This window comes from Ranitomeya variabilis, chromosome 5 (assembly GCF_051348905.1).
Source record: "Ranitomeya variabilis isolate aRanVar5 chromosome 5, aRanVar5.hap1, whole genome shotgun sequence".
Taxonomy (NCBI): Eukaryota; Metazoa; Chordata; class Amphibia; order Anura; family Dendrobatidae; genus Ranitomeya; species Ranitomeya variabilis.
In genome coordinates this window covers 597,281,134-597,302,416 of record NC_135236.1, presented here as the reverse complement: position 1 = coordinate 597,302,416, position 21,283 = coordinate 597,281,134, and the positions used below count along the sequence as shown (strand labels likewise).

Below are 21,283 nucleotides of genomic sequence, written 5' to 3'. Positions count from 1 at the left end.
ATCTTGTCTCCCAAAAAATAAGTCATCACACAGGTCAGTCAGCGGAAAAATTAAAAAGTTATAGCTCTCAGAATAAAGTGATGCATAAATAATTTTGTTTTCTGTAAATTAGTTTTTATTGTGCAAAAGTGCCAAAATATAAAAAAGAATTATATAAATTATATCGCTGTAATCGTACTGACCTGAAGAATAAAGCTGCATTATCAAGTTCACCATATGCGGAGCTGCATAAAAAAAACCTTAAAAACAATTCCTGAATTGCTGGTTTTTGTTCATTCTGCTTCCCAAAAATCAAAATAGAAAGCGATCAAAAAATGTGATCCGCCCATAAATAGTACCAATAAAAAGATTAACTTGTCCCACAAAAAAGAAGTTGTCATGTCACTCTGCCGGACGAAATATGGAAAAATTATACCAGTCTTTAATATGTGGAGGCAAAAACTAGTTTTTGCAATAACAAGTGTCTTTTAGTGTGTTACAGCAGTCAAATGTAAAAACCATATATAAATCTGGTATAGCTGTAATCCCACCGACCTGAAGAATAAAGTCATCTAATAACTTGTACCACACGTGAAAAGGCACAAATCTATATATATAATTGCCTAAGGGGTACTTCCGTATTTCTGTCTGCAACTTCCGTCACGGAAATCCTGCGTCGCTGATTGGTCTCGCCAGCTGCCTGTCATGGCTGCCGCGACCAATTAGTGACAGGCACAGTCTGATTAGTCCCTCCCTACTCCCCTGCAGTCAGTGCCCGGCGCCCGCATACTCCCCTCCAGTCACCGCTAACACAGGGTTAATGCCAGCGGTAACGGACCGCGTTATGCCGCGGGTAACGCTCTCCGTTACCGCTGCTATTAACCCTGTGTGTCCCCAACATTTACTATTGATGCTGCCTAAGCAGCATCAATAGTAAAAATATGTAATGTTAAAAATAATAAAAAAACAAAAAACCTGCTATTCTCACCCTCCGTCGTCCAACGATGTGCTCGCGCCTGCCGCCATCTTCCGTTCCCAGAGATGCATTGCGAAATTACCCAGAAGACTTAGCGGTCTCGCGAGACCGTTAAATCTTCTGGGTAATTTCGCAATGCATCCTGGGAACGGAAGATGGCGGCTGCCGCACGCGATTCGCCAGAGCTTCGGTGGATCCCGGCGGGTGAGTATATAACTATTTTTTATTTTAAATATTTTTTTTAACAGGGATATGGTGCCCACACTGCTAAATACTATGTGGGCTGTGTGATATACTGCGGGGGCTGTGCTATATACTACATGGGCAGTGTTATATACTACGTGGGCTGTGTAATATACTGCGGGTGCTGTGCTATATACTACATGGGCAGTGTGATATACTGGGGGGGCTGTGCTATATACTACATGGCCAGTGTGATATACTGCGTGGGCTGTGTTATATACTGCAGGGGCTGTGCTATATACTACATGGGCAGTGTGATATACTGCGTGGGCTATGTGATATACTGCGTGGGCTGTGTGATATACTGCTGGGGCTGTGCTATATACTACATGGCCAGTGTGATATACTGCCTTGGCTGTGTGATATACTGCAGGGGCTGTGCTACATACTACATGGGCAGTGTGATATACTGCATGGGCTGTGTGATATATTGTGGGGGCTGTGCTATATACTGCATGGGCAGTGTGATATACTGCGGGGGCTGTGTGATATACTGCAGGGGGCTGTGCTATATACTACATGGCCAGTGTGATATACTGCCTTGGCTGTGCGATATACTGCGGGGGCTGTGCTATATACTACATGGCCAGTGTGATATACTGCGTGGGCTGTGTGATATACTGCGGGAGCTGTGCTATATACTACATGGGCAGTGTTATATACTACGTGGGCTGTGTGATATACTGCGGGGGCTGTGCTATATACTACATGGGCAGTGTTATATACTACGTGGGCTGTGTGATATACTGCGGGGGCTGTGCTATATACTACATGGCAGTGTTATATACTGCCTGGGCTGTGCTCTATATACTACGTGCCCTGTGTTATATACTGAGTGGCCTGTGTTATATACTACGTCGCCTGTGTTATATACTGCGTGGCTGCTATATACTGCGTGGGCTGTGTTATATAGTACATGGGCTGTGTAATATACTGTTTGGGCTGTGTTATATACTGCGTGGCCTGTATTAATTCATCAGGTATTCTAGAATATGTATGTATGTATATAGCACAGGCCATGTAGTATTTGCCTGCTATATACTACATGGCTCCTATATACTACGTGGCCTGTGCTATATACTATGTGGCTGCTATATACATACATACATATTCTAGAATACCTTATGCGTTAGAATCGGGCCACCATCTAGTCAAAAATAAAATAAAATCTTCCCTTTCTGTTGATTTGTTCATTCTGCCTCCCAAAGTTCGCAGTAAGTCTCTGCTCACATTTATCCTGCGCTGAGTGCTTATACCAGGATTTCCATGTAAATGTCTGAAATGCGTGATTCAGACAGAACCCTAGGCGGATGATTCCCTATAATGAGGCAGATGGAGGCACTGTGGATGCCGTAGGACCTGTGATCCTGCAGTATCCATCTTTTTAAGCGTGCATAAAAGTGCGGTCAACCACAGTTTTGTGCACTTCTAAAAAGAAGGACATCACTAAACAGAGGCGAGACGGAGTCCAGAGTATTCTACTGCCTCATTGTGGTGAATGGATCCATCTGTCACCTCATTTTGGGGTTTCATCTGTCATGTCACTCGGAGATTTAGATAGAAACCCCAAAGTAAGTGCTCAGCGTAGAGCGCCGGATAAACGTGACCCTAAATGTTATGTTAAATATTCCCAATAAAATCTTCAACTCAATCCACAAAAAAAGCAAGTCCTCACTCAGGTCTTTCACCTGTCAGTGGAAATATGGAGGGCTTCCATGTTACTGGTAGTACAGTGCCTCTGGAAAAGTGAAATAGCGCCTCTCCCCTCAAAAGAAATTCAGCAAATAATGCACTCCCAAATCCAAATGCCCCAGTGTGTCTAACCACATTTACTGTGTACATGTTTGTAATTTTTGTAGTGGTGAGAGCTCGCCTAATTTAGATGTATGTGTCTCCAAAAGCATGAGCTGGGCACTACAACATACTGGTCACTACAATGGCAGTTTGCAATTTTCACTCTGCAGGCATTGCAGTACCTTAAGTATACTGGTTACGATCATTGATATAGTGATAGTTATCTAGTTGCTAGTGGTCATAACCATGGATACCTAAGGTTCTGCAATGCCTGCACATGAGGATAGAGACATAGCGAATCAGAAAACTATGCTACATTTATAATTCAAGGTATTTGCTAGTATTATTATTGCTACACCTATTACATATTTGGATAGGATCTTACATATGACAATACATCTTTAAATTTGTATTTTTTCCTTCCACATTCCAGTAAATCCTGTGAGGCACCTGAAGGGTTAATAAACTTCTTGAATGTGGTTTTGAGCACCTAGTGGGGTGCAGTTTTTAGAATGGTGTCACTTTTGGTTATTTTCTGTCATATAGACCCCTCACAATCATTTCAAATGTGATGTGGTCCCTAAAATATGGTTTTGTAAATTTAATTGAAAAAATTTAGAATTCGCTGGTCAACTTTTAATCCTTCTAACTTCCTAACAAATTTTTTTTTTTTTTAAATTGTGCTGATGTAATGTAGACATGTGGGAAATGTTATTTCTTAATTATTTTGTTTGATATGACTCTGTGATTAAGGTCATAAAAAATTAAAAGTTTAAAAATTGCAACATGTTAAAAATTTTCACCAAATTTCTGATTTTTTTCAAAAATAGACGCAAGTCATATCAAATAAATGTTACCACTGTCATAAAGTACAATATGTCACAAGAAAACAGTCTCAGAATTGGTGAGATCAGTTGAAGCGTTCAAGAGTTATGACAGTGACAGTGGTCAGAATTGAAAAAATTGGCTAGGTCAGGAAAGTGAAAACAGGCTTCGAGGTGAAAGGGTTAAGCATGCACTGGGATTCTCAAAGGAAGCTTCATCAAAAAGAAAGTCCTGCTAGTAAAAAACAAAACAAAAAACAAAGCAGTTAGCTAATGTAGTTAGGAAATTTTTAATTAAAGAATATTAGAAAATAAATTAGATTATGTCGTTAAATAGACATCTAGAATGAAAGTTAATTTGTCTTTTGATCAGCTCCTTTTAAGGAAAAATATATATAAATGAAAATGTCATTGTGTTCTGCAGAAATCAAGTCCTCAGAGATAAATATGAGCACCATTGTGTCTGATGTTTATCTCTGTCTTCATGTCAAGTGGTAAAGTATGTGTGTTACGGGCCATGTCGGCTTTATTCTTCTGATGGAAACTTAGCTATGAACTTATTGTAAGCCTGAGTACACTGTATACTCCATGTGGAAATTGACTTTTCTGCTAATAAAGGACAAACACTTGAATTAGAGTCATTAATCAAATGTCAGGAGGATGCAGAGACATTACTTTTTTAAATGGTATCGTCAAAGACGGGTTACAAGTGTTAAGTATCAAGACTTTAGAACAAAAAGTATTTGTTTGTGGAGAATGTGAGATTATTTTTGACTATTAATTCATTGCAATCATATTGACAGCGATGCACGTAAGTTAAGGATATTTAAAAGGATATCCCAATTTTAAGACCATGCTGACTTTGTTTTATAATGAAAATGTTTACATGTTGAACACTCTCTGAATTTAACAAATTTACAGCTGAAACCCACTGAAAAAAAATAGTCACTGAAAGGAGCTAAGCAACGCCAAGATGGCATTAAATACACAATTAGAAAGCTTATTAGGTCATTAGCAGAACGGAGAGCACGGGTAGGGTGGTAGACTGAGACCAGGGAGGAGATGTAGTGTGGTGCTGAGCCATGGAGCACTTTGTGGATGAGGGTAATAAGTTTGTACTGGATTCTGGAGTGGATGGGTAACTAGTGTAATGACTGGCACAGGGTTGAGGCATCGAAATATCGGTTGGTGAGGAAGATGATCCTGGCTGCAGCATTCAGGACAGATTGGAGAGGGGAGAGTTTGGTAAGAGGGAGGCCAATTAGTAGAGAGTAACAATATTCCAGATGAGAATGAGTAAGAGAAACAATAAGATTTTTTGCAGAGTCGAAAGTAAGCAAAGGTCGAATTCTAGAAAATGTTTTTGACGTGAAGATAACAAGAGCGAGCCAGTGATCGGATGTGGGGAGGTGAATAAAAGCTCAGAATCAAGTATGACCCCAAGGCAGCGAGCATGTTGCTTGGGAGTAATGGTGGAACCACACACGAAGACAGCAATGTCAGGCAAAGGTAGGTTAGTAAAGGGAGAAAACAAGAGGAGTTCAGTTTTTGACAGGTTCAGTTTCAGATAGAGGGAGTACATGATGTTAGAGACAGTGGTAAGACAATCACAGGTGTTTTCTAAAAAGGCAGGCATGATATCAGGAGAAGTGTATAATTGGATGTCATCAGCATAGAGATGGTACTGGAACCCAAATCTACTGATTGTTTGTTCAATAGGGGCGGTATACAAAGAGAAGAGGAGGGGGCCTAGGACTGATCCTTCAGGAACCCTAACAGTTAGGGGAAGATGAGAGGAGTAGGAGCCAGTAAAAGACACAGTAAAAGAGCGGTCAGAGAGATAGGAGGAGAACCAGGAGAGAACGGTGTCCTTAAGGTCGATGGAGCCGAGCATAGTGAGGAGGAGCTGATGATCCACAGTGTCAAATGCTGCGGAGAGATCCAAGAGAATTAGCATGGAGCAGTGACCATTAGATTTAGCTGTTAGTAGATCATTAGAAACTTTAGTGAGGGCAATTTCAGTAGAGTGTAAAGAGCAGAAACCAGATTGAGGAGGGTCATGTCAGGGAGAGACTAGGTGAGCGAGAGCTAATAACCCGGGCCCCTGCAGTTTCCCTCAGACTAGGGAAATCCTGACTGACCCTCTACCTGGAGTTTACACTGAAGGTGTGCATGTCCAGGCCTCGAACCTCACCCTGTCTCCTGAGCTCAGCCCTAGGCTGAAACCTCCGCCCACTACCCAGTGAAGATGTTATTCCCCAATACCCACAGTAAGCACAGACAAGGATAAAGGAAAATATACACCATGCCGCAGTCACTCAGGAATACACTATAAATGTGCAGGGCAAAATAAATACAAATATAGGAAGGAGTAAATAAGACAAAGGAAAATACACCACCAGCAACGAATCTCCAACCACCAGCTCTCCTCACCAGACCGAGATAACAACGCACAAGACAGAAGCTATAATCGGTGACGCCCAAAGATCTGGAGAACTATTTAAAGGCAGTGGGCATGGCCCAGCTTCCAATCCAAGGATTAGGTAAATTAACCCCGGAACAGCTAGATAAAATCTAGCAGACGCCAATGAGCAAATAGTGGTCAAAAGCGGAATTACCGCTGTCTGTCGGACGACCTGGTCTGAACAGCGTCCGACATGACAGTACCCCGCCTTCTACGAGGGACCCCAGGGCCCTCACGGCTAATAGGACCCGGCTTGTCCGGATGACGGCGGTGAAACAACCTGACCAGCCGGTCAGCATGAACGTCCGAGGCTGGTACCCAGGACCTCTCCTCAGGCCCATAACCACGCCAATGTACCAAGTACTGTAAAGTGTGACGCACTACACGAGAGTCAACCTCCTTGGAGACTTCAAACTCCAAATTACCATCCACCAAGACTGGAGGTGGCATAGGCGCCACGTCCACAGAACCCACCACCTTCTTTAGAAGAGACCTGTGGAACACGTTGTGTATCTTATACACCGTAGGGAGCTCCAATCGGTACGCTACTGGGTTAATGACGGGGGTGACCCTAAATGGACCAATAAACCGTGGACCCAATTTACGGGATGGTATTTTGAGTCTTATGTTTTTTGTGGATAACCACACCCAGTCATCCACACTCAGTTCCGGACCTGGCACACGCCTACTGTCAGCCACACGTTTGTACCTAGCACCCACACTCAACAGGCGCTGTTTATCTCTCCTCCAGACTGATGACAATTGTGTTCCTAACTGGTCCTCCTCCGGAACGCCGGAAGAGCCCCTCTGACTCAAGGTACAAAATTGAGGATGTAGCCCGTAAACACAAAAAAACGGAGACTCCCCAGACGACTCCTGGTGGTGATTATTGATGGCAAACTCAGCCAAAGGAAGAAAGGTAGACCACTCCTCCTGGTTATCAGAGACAAAGCAGCGTAAGTACTGTTCCAAATTTTGGTTCATACGCTCAGTCTGACCATTTGACTGAGGATGAAACGCCGAAGAATGAGATAACTTGATCCCCAGCCGTGAGCAAAACGCTCTCCAAAATTTTGCCACAAACTGAGACCCCCTATCAGACACGATGTCAGATGGAACCCCATGAAGTCTGACCACCTCCTGCACAAATACCTGAGCCAGAGTCTTAGCATTAGGCAACGCAGGCAAAGACACAAAGTGCGACATTTTAGAAAACCGATCAACAATCACCAAGATGACCGTGTTTCCAGCTGATGAGGGCAAATCAGTGATGAAATCCATGGAGATTTCCGTCCATGGCTTACTAGGTACCTCAAGAGGAAGTAGTGTGCCAACAGGACGGGAGCGAGGCGTCTTAGCCCTGGCGCACATGGTACAAGCTGACACGTATGAGACCACATCCTGTTGGATCTTGGGCCACCAAAACAGACGTGACACCAACTCCAAGGTACCTCTAACCCCTGGGTGGCCAGCCAGGACAGCATCATGATGCTCCGCCAAAACCTTTAAGCGGAGATGAAGCGGTACAAAAGATTTGTTGATGGGAAGCTCAGATGGTACCTCCTCCTGAGCCTCGGCAATCTCAGCCTCAACCTCGGTAGTGAGAGCCGAAACCACAACACCCTTTTGGAGGATGGGTACTGGATCTTCCCGAGGTTCTCCCCCCGGAAATCACCTGGACAGAGCATCCGCCTTAGTGTTTTTAGACCCCGGTCTGTAAGTGACCACAAATTTGAACCGCGTGAAAAACAATGCCCAGCGAGCCTGCCTGGGGGACAGACGCTTGGCAGACTCCAAATGCAGCAGATTCTTATGATCGGTAATAACAGTTACCTGATGTACCGACCCCTCCAAGAAGTGTCGCCATTCCTCAAAGGCCAACTTAATTGCCAACAACTCCCTGTTGCCGATATCGTAGTTACGTTCGGTGGACGACAGTTTCTTGGAGAAATAGGCGCACGGACGTAAACCACTCAAAGATGAGCCTTGAGATAGTACCGCCCCCACACCTACCTCAGACGCATCGACTTCCACAACAAAAGGTTTTGATACGTCTGGCTGCACAAGAATGGGGGCTGAAACAAAACTGTTCTTAAGAAATTCAAATGCGCGCACAGCAGCCTCAGGCCAAACGGAGAAATTGGTACCCTTTTTAGTCATGTCAGTTAGCGGTTTAGCAATGATGGAAAAATCCTTGATAAATTTCCTATGCTAGTTAGAAAACCCAAGGAACCGCTGAAGTGCTTTCAGGTTATCAGGACGTTCCCAACGCAGCACCGCCTGCACCTTAGCGGCGTCCATTTTAAAACCAGAAGCAGACACAATATAACCCAAGAAAGGCAACTCTTGAACAGAAAATACACATTTTTCAAGTTTAGCATACAGCTTATTCTCTCTGAGAAGCTGTAACGCCTGCCTGACATGATCTAAATGAGTATCACGGTCGCAAAAATATATGAGAATGTCATCTAGGTACACGATAACGAATTTCCCCAAAACATGCGAGAACACATCATTGATGAAATGTTGGAACACTGCAGGTGCGTTAGTCAACCCAAACGGCATCACCAAATTTTCAAAATGACCCTCAGGGGTATTAAAAGCCGTCTTCCACTCTTCACCTTGACGGACTCTTATGAGGTTGTACGCCCCCCTGAAGTCAAGCTTGGTAAACCACTTAGCACCTGCCACCTGGTTGAACAAATCTGGTATCAGAGGCATAGGGTATGGATCACGAACCGTAATCTGGTTCAACTCCCAGAAATCCAAACACGGGCGTAATCCGCCATCTTTCTTCTTCACGAAGAAGAACCCTGCTGCCACCGGCGAGGATGACGGCCTGATGTTCCCTTTGCTCAAGCTTTCAGCAATGTAATCTTTTAACGCTTGTCTCTCCGGACCGGAGATGTTAAACATCCTTGCTTTAGGCAATTTGGCCCCTGGTTTAAACCTGATAGAACAGTCATAAGGACGATGTGGCGGCAACTCTGAACAACCCTTCTCAGAGAACACATCCACAAAATCCTGAAGTGACTCCGGAACGCTTGAAGTCACTGCAGCCACACATGTGGCCAGGCAATTCTCCTGGCAGAACTCGCTCCACCAAATTATGTCCTGAGTTTTCCAGTCCATTACCGGGTTGTGCATAGACAACCAAGGAAAACCCAAAACCACCTGAGCAGGAAGATTCCTGAGCACCTTACATGTAACCCGCTCGGAATGTAGAACTCCAATGTGGAGTTTCACCTCAGCCACAAATTCAGTAATCTCCCCCTTAGAGAGAGGAGCAGCATTGATGGTGACCACGCGGATAGGATGAGACAGTTTTTCAATCCTAAAACCTGCTGTGCGCGCAAACTCCTCATCAATGAGATTTGTGGCTGAACCACTATCCACAAAAACAATAATTGGCAGCTCACTGCCAGCAACAAAAACCTTAGCAGGGAGCATGCACTGAGAAACCACCATGGAGGATATACATAAGCTCAGACTGGTCTCCTCCACACCCTCTGAGCTTAGAAGTTTTCCGCCGTTGCATTTTTCTTAGGTAGCAGAGGACAGATGTTAATAAAATGACCCGTTTTACCACAGTAAAAACAGGCTCCCTGCTTCCTGAGCTCAGGGACTGGACGCTTCACATGTGACACCCCTGCGATTTGCATAGGCTCCGTGGGCTCACCTGCAGCAACCTCACGTGAACCTAAACCCTCTCCCATAGGCGGTGTCACATGCTCCCCCTGACGCAAATGGCGATCAATGCGGACAACCAGACTCATGGCGGAATCTAGAGAAGCAGGAGTCTCGTACATCAGAAGGGCTTTTTTAACCCTTCCAGAAATCCCATGTATAAACTGACTCCGCAATGCTGGATCATTCCATTGTGTATCGATCGCCCAGCGACGAAATTCAGAACAGTAATCCTCTGCAACTCGCTCCCCCTGGCGAATAGAGCGTATCTTAGATTCTGCTAGAGCCATTTTGTCAAATGCAGCAGAATCAGATGGCAAAGAAAACGCCAAAGCTTGGGGATCCCCACTCAACAATGACAACGCCAGGCCCACACACTGATCCTCATTACCTGAAGATATCGGGCGCATACGGAAATATAGTTTGCAAGCTTCACGAAAAGAAACATATTTACTGCGTTCCCCAGCAAATTTTTCAGGCAAAGGAAATTTAGGCTCAGCAACTCTTCCTGTCGCTCCAGCTTGCACATTAGACACTGCTAGTCTCTGTTGCTGTACTGCCCCCCTTAACTCCGTGACCTGTAGGGACAGCGCCTCCAACTGGCGGGTTATGGAAGTCATGGGATCCATGACAAAACACACACAAACCCCCCCCCCCCTTTTTTTCTTTTTTTTTGTGTTGTTAGGCCGATTATAATGTCAGGGAGAGACTAGGTGAGCGAGAGCTAATAACCCGGGCCCCTGCAGTTTCCCTCAGACTAGGGAAATCCTGACTGACCCTCTACCTGGAGTTTACACTGAAGGTGTGCATGTCCAGGCCTCGGACCTCACCCTGTCTCCTGAGCTCAGCCCTAGGCTGAAACCTCCGCCCACCACCCAGTGAAGATGTTATTCCCCGATACCCACAGTAAGCACAGACAAGGATAAAGGAAAATATACACTACGCCGCAGTCACTCAGGAATACACTATAAATGCGCAGGGCAAAATAAATACAAATATAGGAAGGAGTAAATAAGACAAAGGAAAATACACCACCAGCAACGAATCTCCAACCACCAGCTCTCCTCACCAGACCGAGATAACAACGCACAAGACAGAAGCTATAATCGGCGACGCCCAAAGATCAGGAGAACTATTTAAAGGCAGTGGGCATGGCCCAGCTTCCAATCCAAGGATTAGGTAAATTAACCCCGGAACAGCTAGATAAAATCTAGCAGACGCAAATGAGCAAATAGTGGTCAAAAGTGGAATTACCGCTGTCTGTCGGACGACCTGGTCTGAACAGCGTCTGACATGACAGGTCGAAAAGAGTTATCTGAGAGATAGCGGATAAGATGGGAATGGACCTGGCGTTCAAGGAGTTTAAAGATGAAGGGAAGATTAGAGACAGGTCTATAGTTAGTGGCACAGTTTTGGGATGGTTTTTTAAGTAATGGATGTATGATGGCATGCTTAGATCAGGAGGGAAAGATACCGGAAGAGAGAGAGGTTGAATATTCCAGGGACTGGAGGAGATGTGATGGAATGGGGTCACTGGTGCAAGTGGTCGGGTAAGAAGATGCAAGGAGCCTGATTACTTCTTCTGTGACAGGCTCAAGTCAGAGAGTGAGCTAGATGCAGTGGGGGAGGGAGGACAGTGCATTATATGAGGGGATTGGGAGATAATTTCTTGTCAGACATGGTCAATTTTTTCTTTGAAATAATTCGCCAGATCGTCAGCATGGAGATCCCTGGTTGGGGGCCTGCACTCTTGGGTTGAGTAGGGAAAGAAAATTGTCAGAGACGTTTAGGGTTATTGGACAGTGAGGTGATGAGGGTGTTGAAATAGGTGCAATTTTTAGACTTCTAACAACATTTGTAAAATGCACAGAAGACAGGAATGTTAGAGTAATACTGTAATGGGGTTGTCTCAGCTTGTCAAGTTATGACCTATCTATAATAATTATTGGAACTTGTTGATCTCAGAAGGTCCAATTTTTGAGTCTGCCACCCATACCGAAAACTTAGCTCCAATATGCTCCTGTAGAGTAACTTCGCTATCTCCATAAATCCGATAGACAATTAATGGAGCATTTCAGAAACCCCATTCTCAGTGATCAGCAGGTAGTTACTTATCCTGTAGTAAGATGATATCTTGAAAAGTTGGGACAATGAAAATGATATAATATTACATATAATCAGTCAGCTCTTGTAAGACTTTTGCAAATTATCATCAACATTACAGTTATTACTTTCTCTTTGTATTTCAGGTCATTCCTAATGGAAATGTTAAAATTTCATTGTCTTATAAATACATGATACATGAAGATTCCTTAAATGTAGGTAACAATTATGTTCTGGAAGAGGATGTGGTGGAGTATGAGTGGGCTTTGAAGAAATGGTCCCATTGTTCAAAACCATGTGGAGGAGGTAATCAATCTGCTTATCTGCTTTTTACAACTATTTTAGGTACTAGTAATATATTTTAAAGGTTATGTACTCTTTCACACAGATTTTTCTTTATTGCAAATTTGCATACTAAATATAATGTTAAGCATTTTAAATAGTCCTTATTATAACATTTCAACAATCTTTTTGTTTGAGATAGTAGTTAGGAGAGGAGGATTTATATAGATCAACAGTGGAGAAGAGGGTAAGTGGTATATAGTCTCGGAGAGCAGAGAAAAAGCACACAAAGAGGAAATTAGTGCAGGTTAGAAAGTGTGTTGATATAAGTGAAGATAGAAGAATCCTGGACACATACAGCCTATATTACTGGTAGGGGACACTGCCAAGAGAATAAAATCTGAAACATGGATTACGCTACAAACCTCATATGAAGCTGGGTCTAAAAACAAAAGAAGAAATGTAGATTGCAGTCTTAAAATTAGTGCAGTGTTCTTAACCAGTGGCATATATAAAAATCATTAAAGGTGTCTAAGGTGTCCATAGCCTTAAACACATTGGGTGATCAGTCCCTAAATATCTCAAACAATCAAAAGATCACACACTCTCTGAAGGGATATTAGTTCTTTTAGAGCATACAAGGTCAAACTTATTAAACTGTAAGCTTTAATATAAAAATATACAGTGCTTACAATAAATATATAAAAAAGCTAAAAAATAAAACACACAAATACGCAAACAGTTATAAAAATAAAAAGGGATAAATAGCAGAAATACCTTAACGATTCCATGTACAGTTATTGTCTGTTTTCCTGAGGGATGGAGAAATGATTCATGGATCGCATCAGACCTAACGCTACCCTCACATGTGAACACTAGAGATGAGCGAACCTGAACACCTGCTATTTGGGCACGGGCACCGAACATTGACTTCACCAGGAAGACCCGTGTTACTGTGCGGTTTCATCCCCCCGAACATCAGTTGTTTGTGGTGCTGTCATGTGCATGACATGACAGCGCAGCAAACACCGCTTTTGATCGGCAGTAAAATAATCACTGCCGGTCAGACTGCCGCGGTTCCCACTTTGTCAAATGACAGTGTGAGCATGCAATTGTGATCGGAGGTATAAAGTTTACCTCTGGTCATTGGTGTTGGCTGATGGGACTCCTGCTCCCATCAGCTGACACCTGCTGCTGCTAATACCAGTGAGACCAGGAGTGACTGATGAGAGTATTCATCAGCCAGGCCCTGTGCTGTAAATAGATTATTAAAAAAAAAAATACAATGTGTGTTCCTCTGTATTTTTGATAACCAGCCAGGCAAAACTAACAGCTGGGGTTGCAACCATCAGCTCTCAGCAAGGTTGGTTATTAAGCATTGAGGGGTCGCCACTCCAATTTTTTAAGTTATTTAAATAAATAATAATTAAAAAAATGGCATGGGAAGTGTGATGGAAGTGTCAGCTTCTACCACTGTGCCACCAACGGATAGCGACAGTTCTACACCAGAACCTAGTGTGTGGAACCTTCTTTTGTCAGCACCTGTGTAAAGATCCCTGATACACCATATCATATTGTATGAAATACTACACCACGGGGATAATAACTATCTTTGACCTAAGATGCTTCATTAAATGGGCGACTATGTGATCAAGGCTATTAACTGGCCGAAACCACCATCCCCATCATTGCTCTCTACCGTCAGCCCCATCATTGCCCTCTCCTCCTCCACCATCCCCATCATTGCCCTCTCCCCGTCAGCCCCATCATTGCCCTCTCCTCCACCATCCCCATCATTGCTCTCTCCCCGTCAGCCCCATCATTGCCCTCTCCTCCCCCACCATTGCTCTCCCCATCAGCCCCTTCATTGCCCTCTCTCCCTGTCAGCCCCATCATTGCCATCTCCTCCCCCACCATTGCTCTCTCCCCGTCAGCCCCATCATTGCCCTCTCCTCCCCCACCATCCCCATCATTGCTCTCTCCCCGTCAGCCCCATCATTGCCCTCTCCTCCCCCACCATTGTTCTCTCTCCGTCAGCCCCATCATTGCCCTCTCCTCCACCATCCCCATCATTGCTCTCTCCCATCAGCACCATCTTTGCCCTCTCCTCCCCCACCATTGCTCTCTCCCCGTCAGCCTCATCATTGCCCTCTCCTCCTCCACCATCCCCATCATTGCTCTCTCCCCGTCAGCCCCATCATTGTACTCTCCTCCCCCACCATCCCCATCATTGCCCTCTCCTCCCCCACCACTGCTCTCTCCCCGTCATGCCCATCATTGCCCTCTCTTTCTCCACCATCCCCATCATTGCTCTCTCCCCGTCAGCCCCATCATTGCCCTCTCCTCCCCCACCATTGCTCTCTCCCCATCATTGCCCTCTCCTCCACCATCCCCATCATTGCTCTCTACCGTCAGCCCCATCATTGCCCTCTCCTCCTCCACCATCCCCATCATTGCCCTCTCCCCGTCAGCCCGATCATTGTCCTCTCCTCCCCCACCATCCCCATCATTGCCCTCTCCTGCGCACCACACACACACACACCACCATCTCTCCCCATCAGCCCCATCATTGCCCTCTCCTCCTCCACCATCCCCATCATTGCTCTCTACCGTCAGCCCCATCATTGCCCTCTCCTCCTCCACCATCCCCATCATTGCTCTCTCCCCGTCAGCCCCATCATTGCCCTCTCCTCCCCCACCATTGCTCTCTCCCCATCAGCCCCTTCATTGCCCTCTCTCCTCGTCAGCCCCATCATTGCCCTCTCCCCCACCATTGCTCTCTCCCCATCATTGCCCTCTCCTCCTCCACCATCCCCATCATTGCTCTCTACCGTCAGCCCCATCAAGGCTGACTGCGCCCCCCTGCCGGCTGCGCCCGGGGCACATGCCCTGGCTGCCCCCCCTAGATACGCCACTGATTACATGAGATGTTTGGAGATCCATTTCCAAGGACTTAAACGGAATAGGATATACGTACTATGGATGCCACATATAATCCAGCAATCTATAACATTCTTATCTGGGACTGATATATGTGTGAAAATGACGTGTCCGCCAGGGTTGTGGGGTACCTGGAATCGGACCAGACAGTTCTATGGAGGAGGTCACGGGGCCGTGATCTGTTTTCGTGGCCCTGGCCGTGTCATAAAATTAAGGATATTTATGTGGTGTTTGGTTGAGACACCACCCATGGTGTTCGGCAATGGATGGCCAACGCTGCGGTTTATGTCCACTAGGGCTGATGGTGATGCAGCAAAGATGGTTCAGCTCCCCACGGGTAGAGCGGGGCCCCAGGGCAAATATATTTTATTGTTCAGATAGTGGTGAACATTGGGATGCAGAGAATAATTGAAGGACACAGAGAGGTGCAGTTTTCTTTACCTTTTACTTGAAAGTAGGCGCAATCTGGGGTACCAATTACAGATGATGGATTGAGTCCGGCTTGCCTGGAGGCTTTCAGGGGATCCACCCTGCTAGGTGGGGTTGGGGACTTTCCTTCTGTGCTCTCTTTTAGGGTCCCTGCTGCTTGTAGCTAAGCTGCAGCCCTCTCCTGCATGATGATTTCTAACCTGCATGGAAGACAGTGTGAGCCTATTTCATGGGCACTGTCCTTTTCAGTGTCAGCCCCGGGCTCTTGGTCTGCTACCGTGCCTTCAGGTGTTCGATGTGGCCAGGGAACTGGCAGTCCCCTGCCCTCCAGACTTGGCTGTCAGAACGTACAGCACCCGCCCAGCCAAGGACTCTGGCGTCCCTTTTTATCAGCGCTCCGCTCTGGGGTCAGCCATTCTCAGTTTTTATTCCCCTGAGCTTTTGTCTCTGCTCCTGTCCCTTCCCTCTCCACAGACCAACTGCCAACTCTCCTCTCTCACTGTCCTGTCACGAGCTCCAGCTGGCTCCCGTTTTCATGTCAACTCCCCTGTTTACTCTCTCAGCTGACTTCTTTCTGACTCAGTAAGGCTGGTTTCACATTTGCGGTTGTGTACGCAGCGTTTCTTCCGCAATTATCCGCATGCATCGTGTATTCCTATACTTAACATTAGGGACGCATGTGTCTGCGATCGGTTGCGTTCTGCCGCGTTTGACGACGCATGCGTCGTTTCGTCATCTACGGTTTGGCGCTGTAAATGCTATATGTAGTCATTTTAGAGGCGTCAATTTGCTGCCTAGAAACATATGTGGTTGTTAGCGGAAGGAATGCGGCAAAAAAACGCACTACGGTCTATGTGAACGCATGCGTTCTCAAGTACATGCGTTTGCTTGCGTTTGTGAACGCATGCGTTGCATCACAGGAAAACATGTCTAGACACTGATTAGCCACCCCCCACATACAAACTGATAAAAGGAGGGAGTGGGCATTTGCAGGTCACGATACAGCAGACTGGGAAGCAGACCAGACAGAGGAAAGCACCTTGGAGGAAACAAGACTCTGAACAATGCGAGTATATCAAAGCCAATGCCTTTATTTTCTATTTTCTGTCTCTATATGTCCTAATTTCTGCCATTTTTTCCTTCTGCATGCATCAGAATATCATCTTCTGAGGAGGAGCAACGTCCTGGGCCTGCACAAGCCGAACATGTCAGTGAAGTGAGTACTCACCTCCTCAGATTGGTAAGTATTCACTGTCACATCTACGCAGTGGGTTCACGGTCGGGTGGCAAGGCGGCAGCGTGTAAGTATACCTGGCTGACGGTATATTGTATTCTCACTTTAATATTCTTGAATGTTCATTTCTTTACTTTCCTCTTTCTTTACCTTTTTCTTCTTGACTCCTTTTTTTTTCTTGACTTTCAATATTAATGCCAGTTTTCTGTCTCTGCCTCATTGAAAATGACCTCTTAATCTCCCTGTCCATGAGCGAGTCCCGTTGTGGGACACCCGGGTTCCGCAGCACTCGGACAACGTGACGATCCGGCGGCTATGGAATGAGGTGGCCAAAGCGATGTGGGATGGCTGGGACAACGCCACGACTCGGGTCCGAAATGCATTTTGTAAGTATTGCAATGCTTTGTGCTGCAGCAGTGACCTTGGCCGTGATCACACAACTGTGTGTGATGAGAGAAACTCTCAGGAGTTTCTCTTGTCACACACAGTTGTGTGATCACGGCCAAAAGTCCATTGTCTAACCATTCTTTTTTGTTTTTTCAACAGTGCTCAAAGTCAAAACACGTTGGCGTTCGATGAAGGATCGCTTCAACAAGGACCTTCGTCAAGAGAGCTGGCTTCCTAGTGGTTCGGGAGCAAGGATCCGAAAATATAAATACCACCGCATTCTGGCATTTTTGAAACCGGTCCTTGCCCAAAGAACGTAAGTATTTTTTTGGTGTATTAGGTTGTGTTGTATTGCCATAATCTGTATGTTTCTATTCCACAGGAGTTGGCGTTTTGTAAATGTTTGGTGTAAATTTTTTTTTCTTCTTTTTTCACAGCACATGGAGCAGCATTCTTGACCCTGGTTCTGGAGCGGTCCTTCATCAGACAGTCACGGACCCGTCCCAGCCATCTAGCAGTGCTGCAGCAAGTGGGCCTGCCACACAAACTGGAGACCAGGAAGCAAGTCCATCAGGTGTTCCCCTTTCCCAGTCCTCTGCCTCTGCCCCTTTTTTTGGGGGCTCTTCCCGGCAGCAGCAGAGGGCCTCAGACAGGTCACTCATGCCCGAGTTTTTGCACTTGAGCTCGGTCTTTCATGATGGACTCAAGGCGATGGGTGACCAACTGGATACTGCCATTAGCCATATGAATACACGTATCCAGGAGGTCACGAAAAGCCTTGACCAAGTGAAAGCCGACCTCCAGAGGCCAGCACATCATTTTTTTAATCAAATTGAACAGGGCATGTCAGAACACCTTACTCCTGATCTCCAGCTTAGTGTCATGCAGGCCTGCAATGCTGCTTACGTGCAGGCTATGCAGCAGAGTCGATATTTTCAGCAGACAGTGGCGGCATATCCACGTGTGCCAACACTGTCACGTTTGACCTCAATGCCGAGCTCTGCTGCATACCACTGCATGGCCACCTCCATTCCAAGCACTGCCGGACACCACTACAGCACCACCACCATGCCGAGTGCTGTTGAACAGCCCACTGCCACCACCATGACAACTGGTGCTCCAGCTTGGACCTCCTCCACTGCCACCACCATGCAGCAGCAGGACCCTGGCATGGCCTTCCGCTCCACCACCACCACCACGATGCAGCAGGACCCTGGCATGGCCTTCCCCACCACCATGCAGCAGCAGGACCCTGGCATGGCCTTCCGCTCCACCACCACGATGCAGCAGGACCCTGGCATGGCCTTCCGCTCCACCACCACCACGATGCAGCAGGACCCTGGCATGGCCTTTCGCTCTACGAGCACAATGGACTCTGGCATGGCTGTACGCTCTACGAGCACAATGCAGCAGCCAGACCCTGACAGGTCGTCCACCACGACCAGGCCGCAACAAATGAGCCCACCGAGGCTACCCAGACCATGTAGATCCCAAAAAGGGAAAAAAAAAAAAAAAACAGCGTGTATTCCTCCCTCATCACCTCCCAATGTGTCTGTAATGTTAGGTTTGTCTCACCCTTCCAGTGTGTCTCAGGCCTCTCATGTGTCAAGGCCCATCCCCGAACTCCCAGACCCCACTACTTTAATTGCCCCTTCTCCTGCCACCCCTGCATCGTCCACACTTAGCCAGACCTCACAGCTACACATCCCCCAGTACCGTCACTCTCCCCAAGCAGGCGCAGTTAATTTTTTTTTTTGTTAAAAAATAAATAATAATGTTTTTTGCCCCAATAATGTTTGGTTATTTGTGTATTTCGCCGCTGGCAACACACACCGTGCGCATAATAAAACACTGCGCCGCACACTATATTTTTTTGCCAACTCATAGGTCCAGTAGTTGTTAAGTACAACACTGCAGCTTTGTGTGTTTGGTATAGAGCTATGAGGTGGCAAAAAAAATATAACTTTTATTTTCTCCATAATCTCTTCAGTCTAATTAATCTGTGTCGCAGACTGAAGAGGAAATGGCGGTAAAACAAACTATACTCAACAGGTCATATGTCATAAATAGTGAGTTCATGATGTACAAAACTCTGCGTCTTGAACTCATTATTTATGACACCTGACCTATTGAGTAGAGAACTGCCATGTATAGCCTCCATTTTTTCTTCAGTGTACGTAATCTATTTCACACAAACTGAAGAGACGATGGAGGTCATACAAGGCATATCTATACTCACCTGGACATGTGTCAGATATAGTGAATTCATGAGGCTGTTATTTGTGCATCATGAATTCATTATTTGACACCTGACTTGATGAGTGTAGATCTGCTTTGTATTATACCTCCATCGTCTCTTCAGTCTGCGTCCAATAGATACTGCAGAACAGAATCAGGATGTAATGACGTCAACTACCTTATAACTAGCAACCTAAGTGTTTTTTAGAGGAAATACATAGGAGACTCGGTCAAGATATCAAAACACGAAGTTTATTAACAAAAAATATTAGTAACATTTAAAACATAACTGGTACAGACCCAAACCCAGCAGGACATTTTACACAATATTGTCTTGCCATGCCACACGTCCAATATCAGAATCAAAATAGGCAGCAAATTGGTCCCGCATGTGGCCAACTTCAACAGTTGACCGCAGCGGGTGATGCTTGTAATCTGGCAATGGGTTTGCAACTGGTTCATCCAGTTCAATGTTGGGTCGCTTCTTAGCCATTATGTAATTGTGGAGAACCACACATGCTTTGACCACCTCATCGACTCTCTCCATTTTTAGATTGCCTGTCGCAAGAATGCGCCATTTTGAGACAAGAATCCCAAAGGTACACTCCACAGTTCTTCGGGCCCTGGTCAGTCTGTAGTTATAAATCCTTTTAGTGTGGTTCAAGTCCCGACTGGAATATGGCTTCAGTAGGTTTTCACACATCTGAAAGGCCTCATCCCCAACCATAACAAATGCATCGGTGGGCCTTGAGTGTTGGGGAGAGGTTGTGGCAGTGGAAAATTAAAATTTCTTCCATGCACACGTCAGCCCATATCCAAGTTCTTGAAAGTTTGTGAGTCATTCCCACGGCCAAAAGCTCCAATGTCCACAGCGATGAAGCGACAGTCCGCATCTGCTATTGCCATGAGCACAACAGAAAAATATTTTTTGTAGTTGAAGTACTCCGATCCAGTTCTGGCGGGTTTGATAATGCGTATGTGCTTTCCATCCACCGCTCCCAAACAGTTGGGGAAATCACACACACTCCAGAATTTTTCAGCAATTTCAATCTACATGTCCTCCATGGGAAGGGGTAACAACTCATCCCAGAGAACATTCCACAAAGCCCAGCAGGTGTCCACAACTATTCCAGACAGGGTGGAAATTCCAAGCCGATACTGAAAGTGGAGGGATGATAAGCTCTCTCCGGTTGCCAGAAATCTGAAATAAGAATAAAAAAATAAATTTACAATCAATTCCATTTATGGTGGTGTTTAGCTAAAGACCTAAAGGAAAATACAAATACATGGCAGACCAATAATAATTATGACTGGCATTTGCTTAGAATTATTACGTACCTTAATGTAACCAGGAGACGTTCCTTTGCTGGAATCGCTCTACGGAGCTGGGTGTCCTGTCTTAGGATGGCTCCTTGGACACGACCAAGCAATTCCCGGAAAGAGTCTTGAGACATCCTGGTATATTCGGGGAATTTGTCCTGGTTGCCATTAAGCTCGCCACATAGCATGTGGTAGGCTCCACAGCTCTCCCGGAGTTCAATAATGGGGTGTCTCCAAAAACGCCTACGCCGTGTCCTTCTCTGTCATTCTCTATTTCTTTGTAGCTCCCAAGCAAGTGCACAGGCAAGAAACAGCTTGATGCTTAAATCCAGGTTGAAATAAAAGCTCTCCATGCGAAGATCCATCATGACACAGGATACAGT

General features: G+C 45.6%; 1 protein-coding gene across 2 annotated transcripts in view; it reads left to right on the top strand.

Annotated features, from left to right (window-relative positions):
• LOC143776550 (A disintegrin and metalloproteinase with thrombospondin motifs 2-like) overlaps positions 1 to 21,283 on the top strand; it is a 793,125-nt gene that overhangs the window by 644,834 nt on the left and 127,008 nt on the right. For both annotated transcript variants that reach the window (XM_077266022.1, XM_077266023.1), the window contains exon 17: positions 12,217 to 12,376. In XM_077266022.1, coding sequence (XP_077122137.1) covers positions 12,217 to 12,376 — 160 coding nt within the window. The remainder of the gene's footprint in view (positions 1 to 12,216; positions 12,377 to 21,283) is intronic.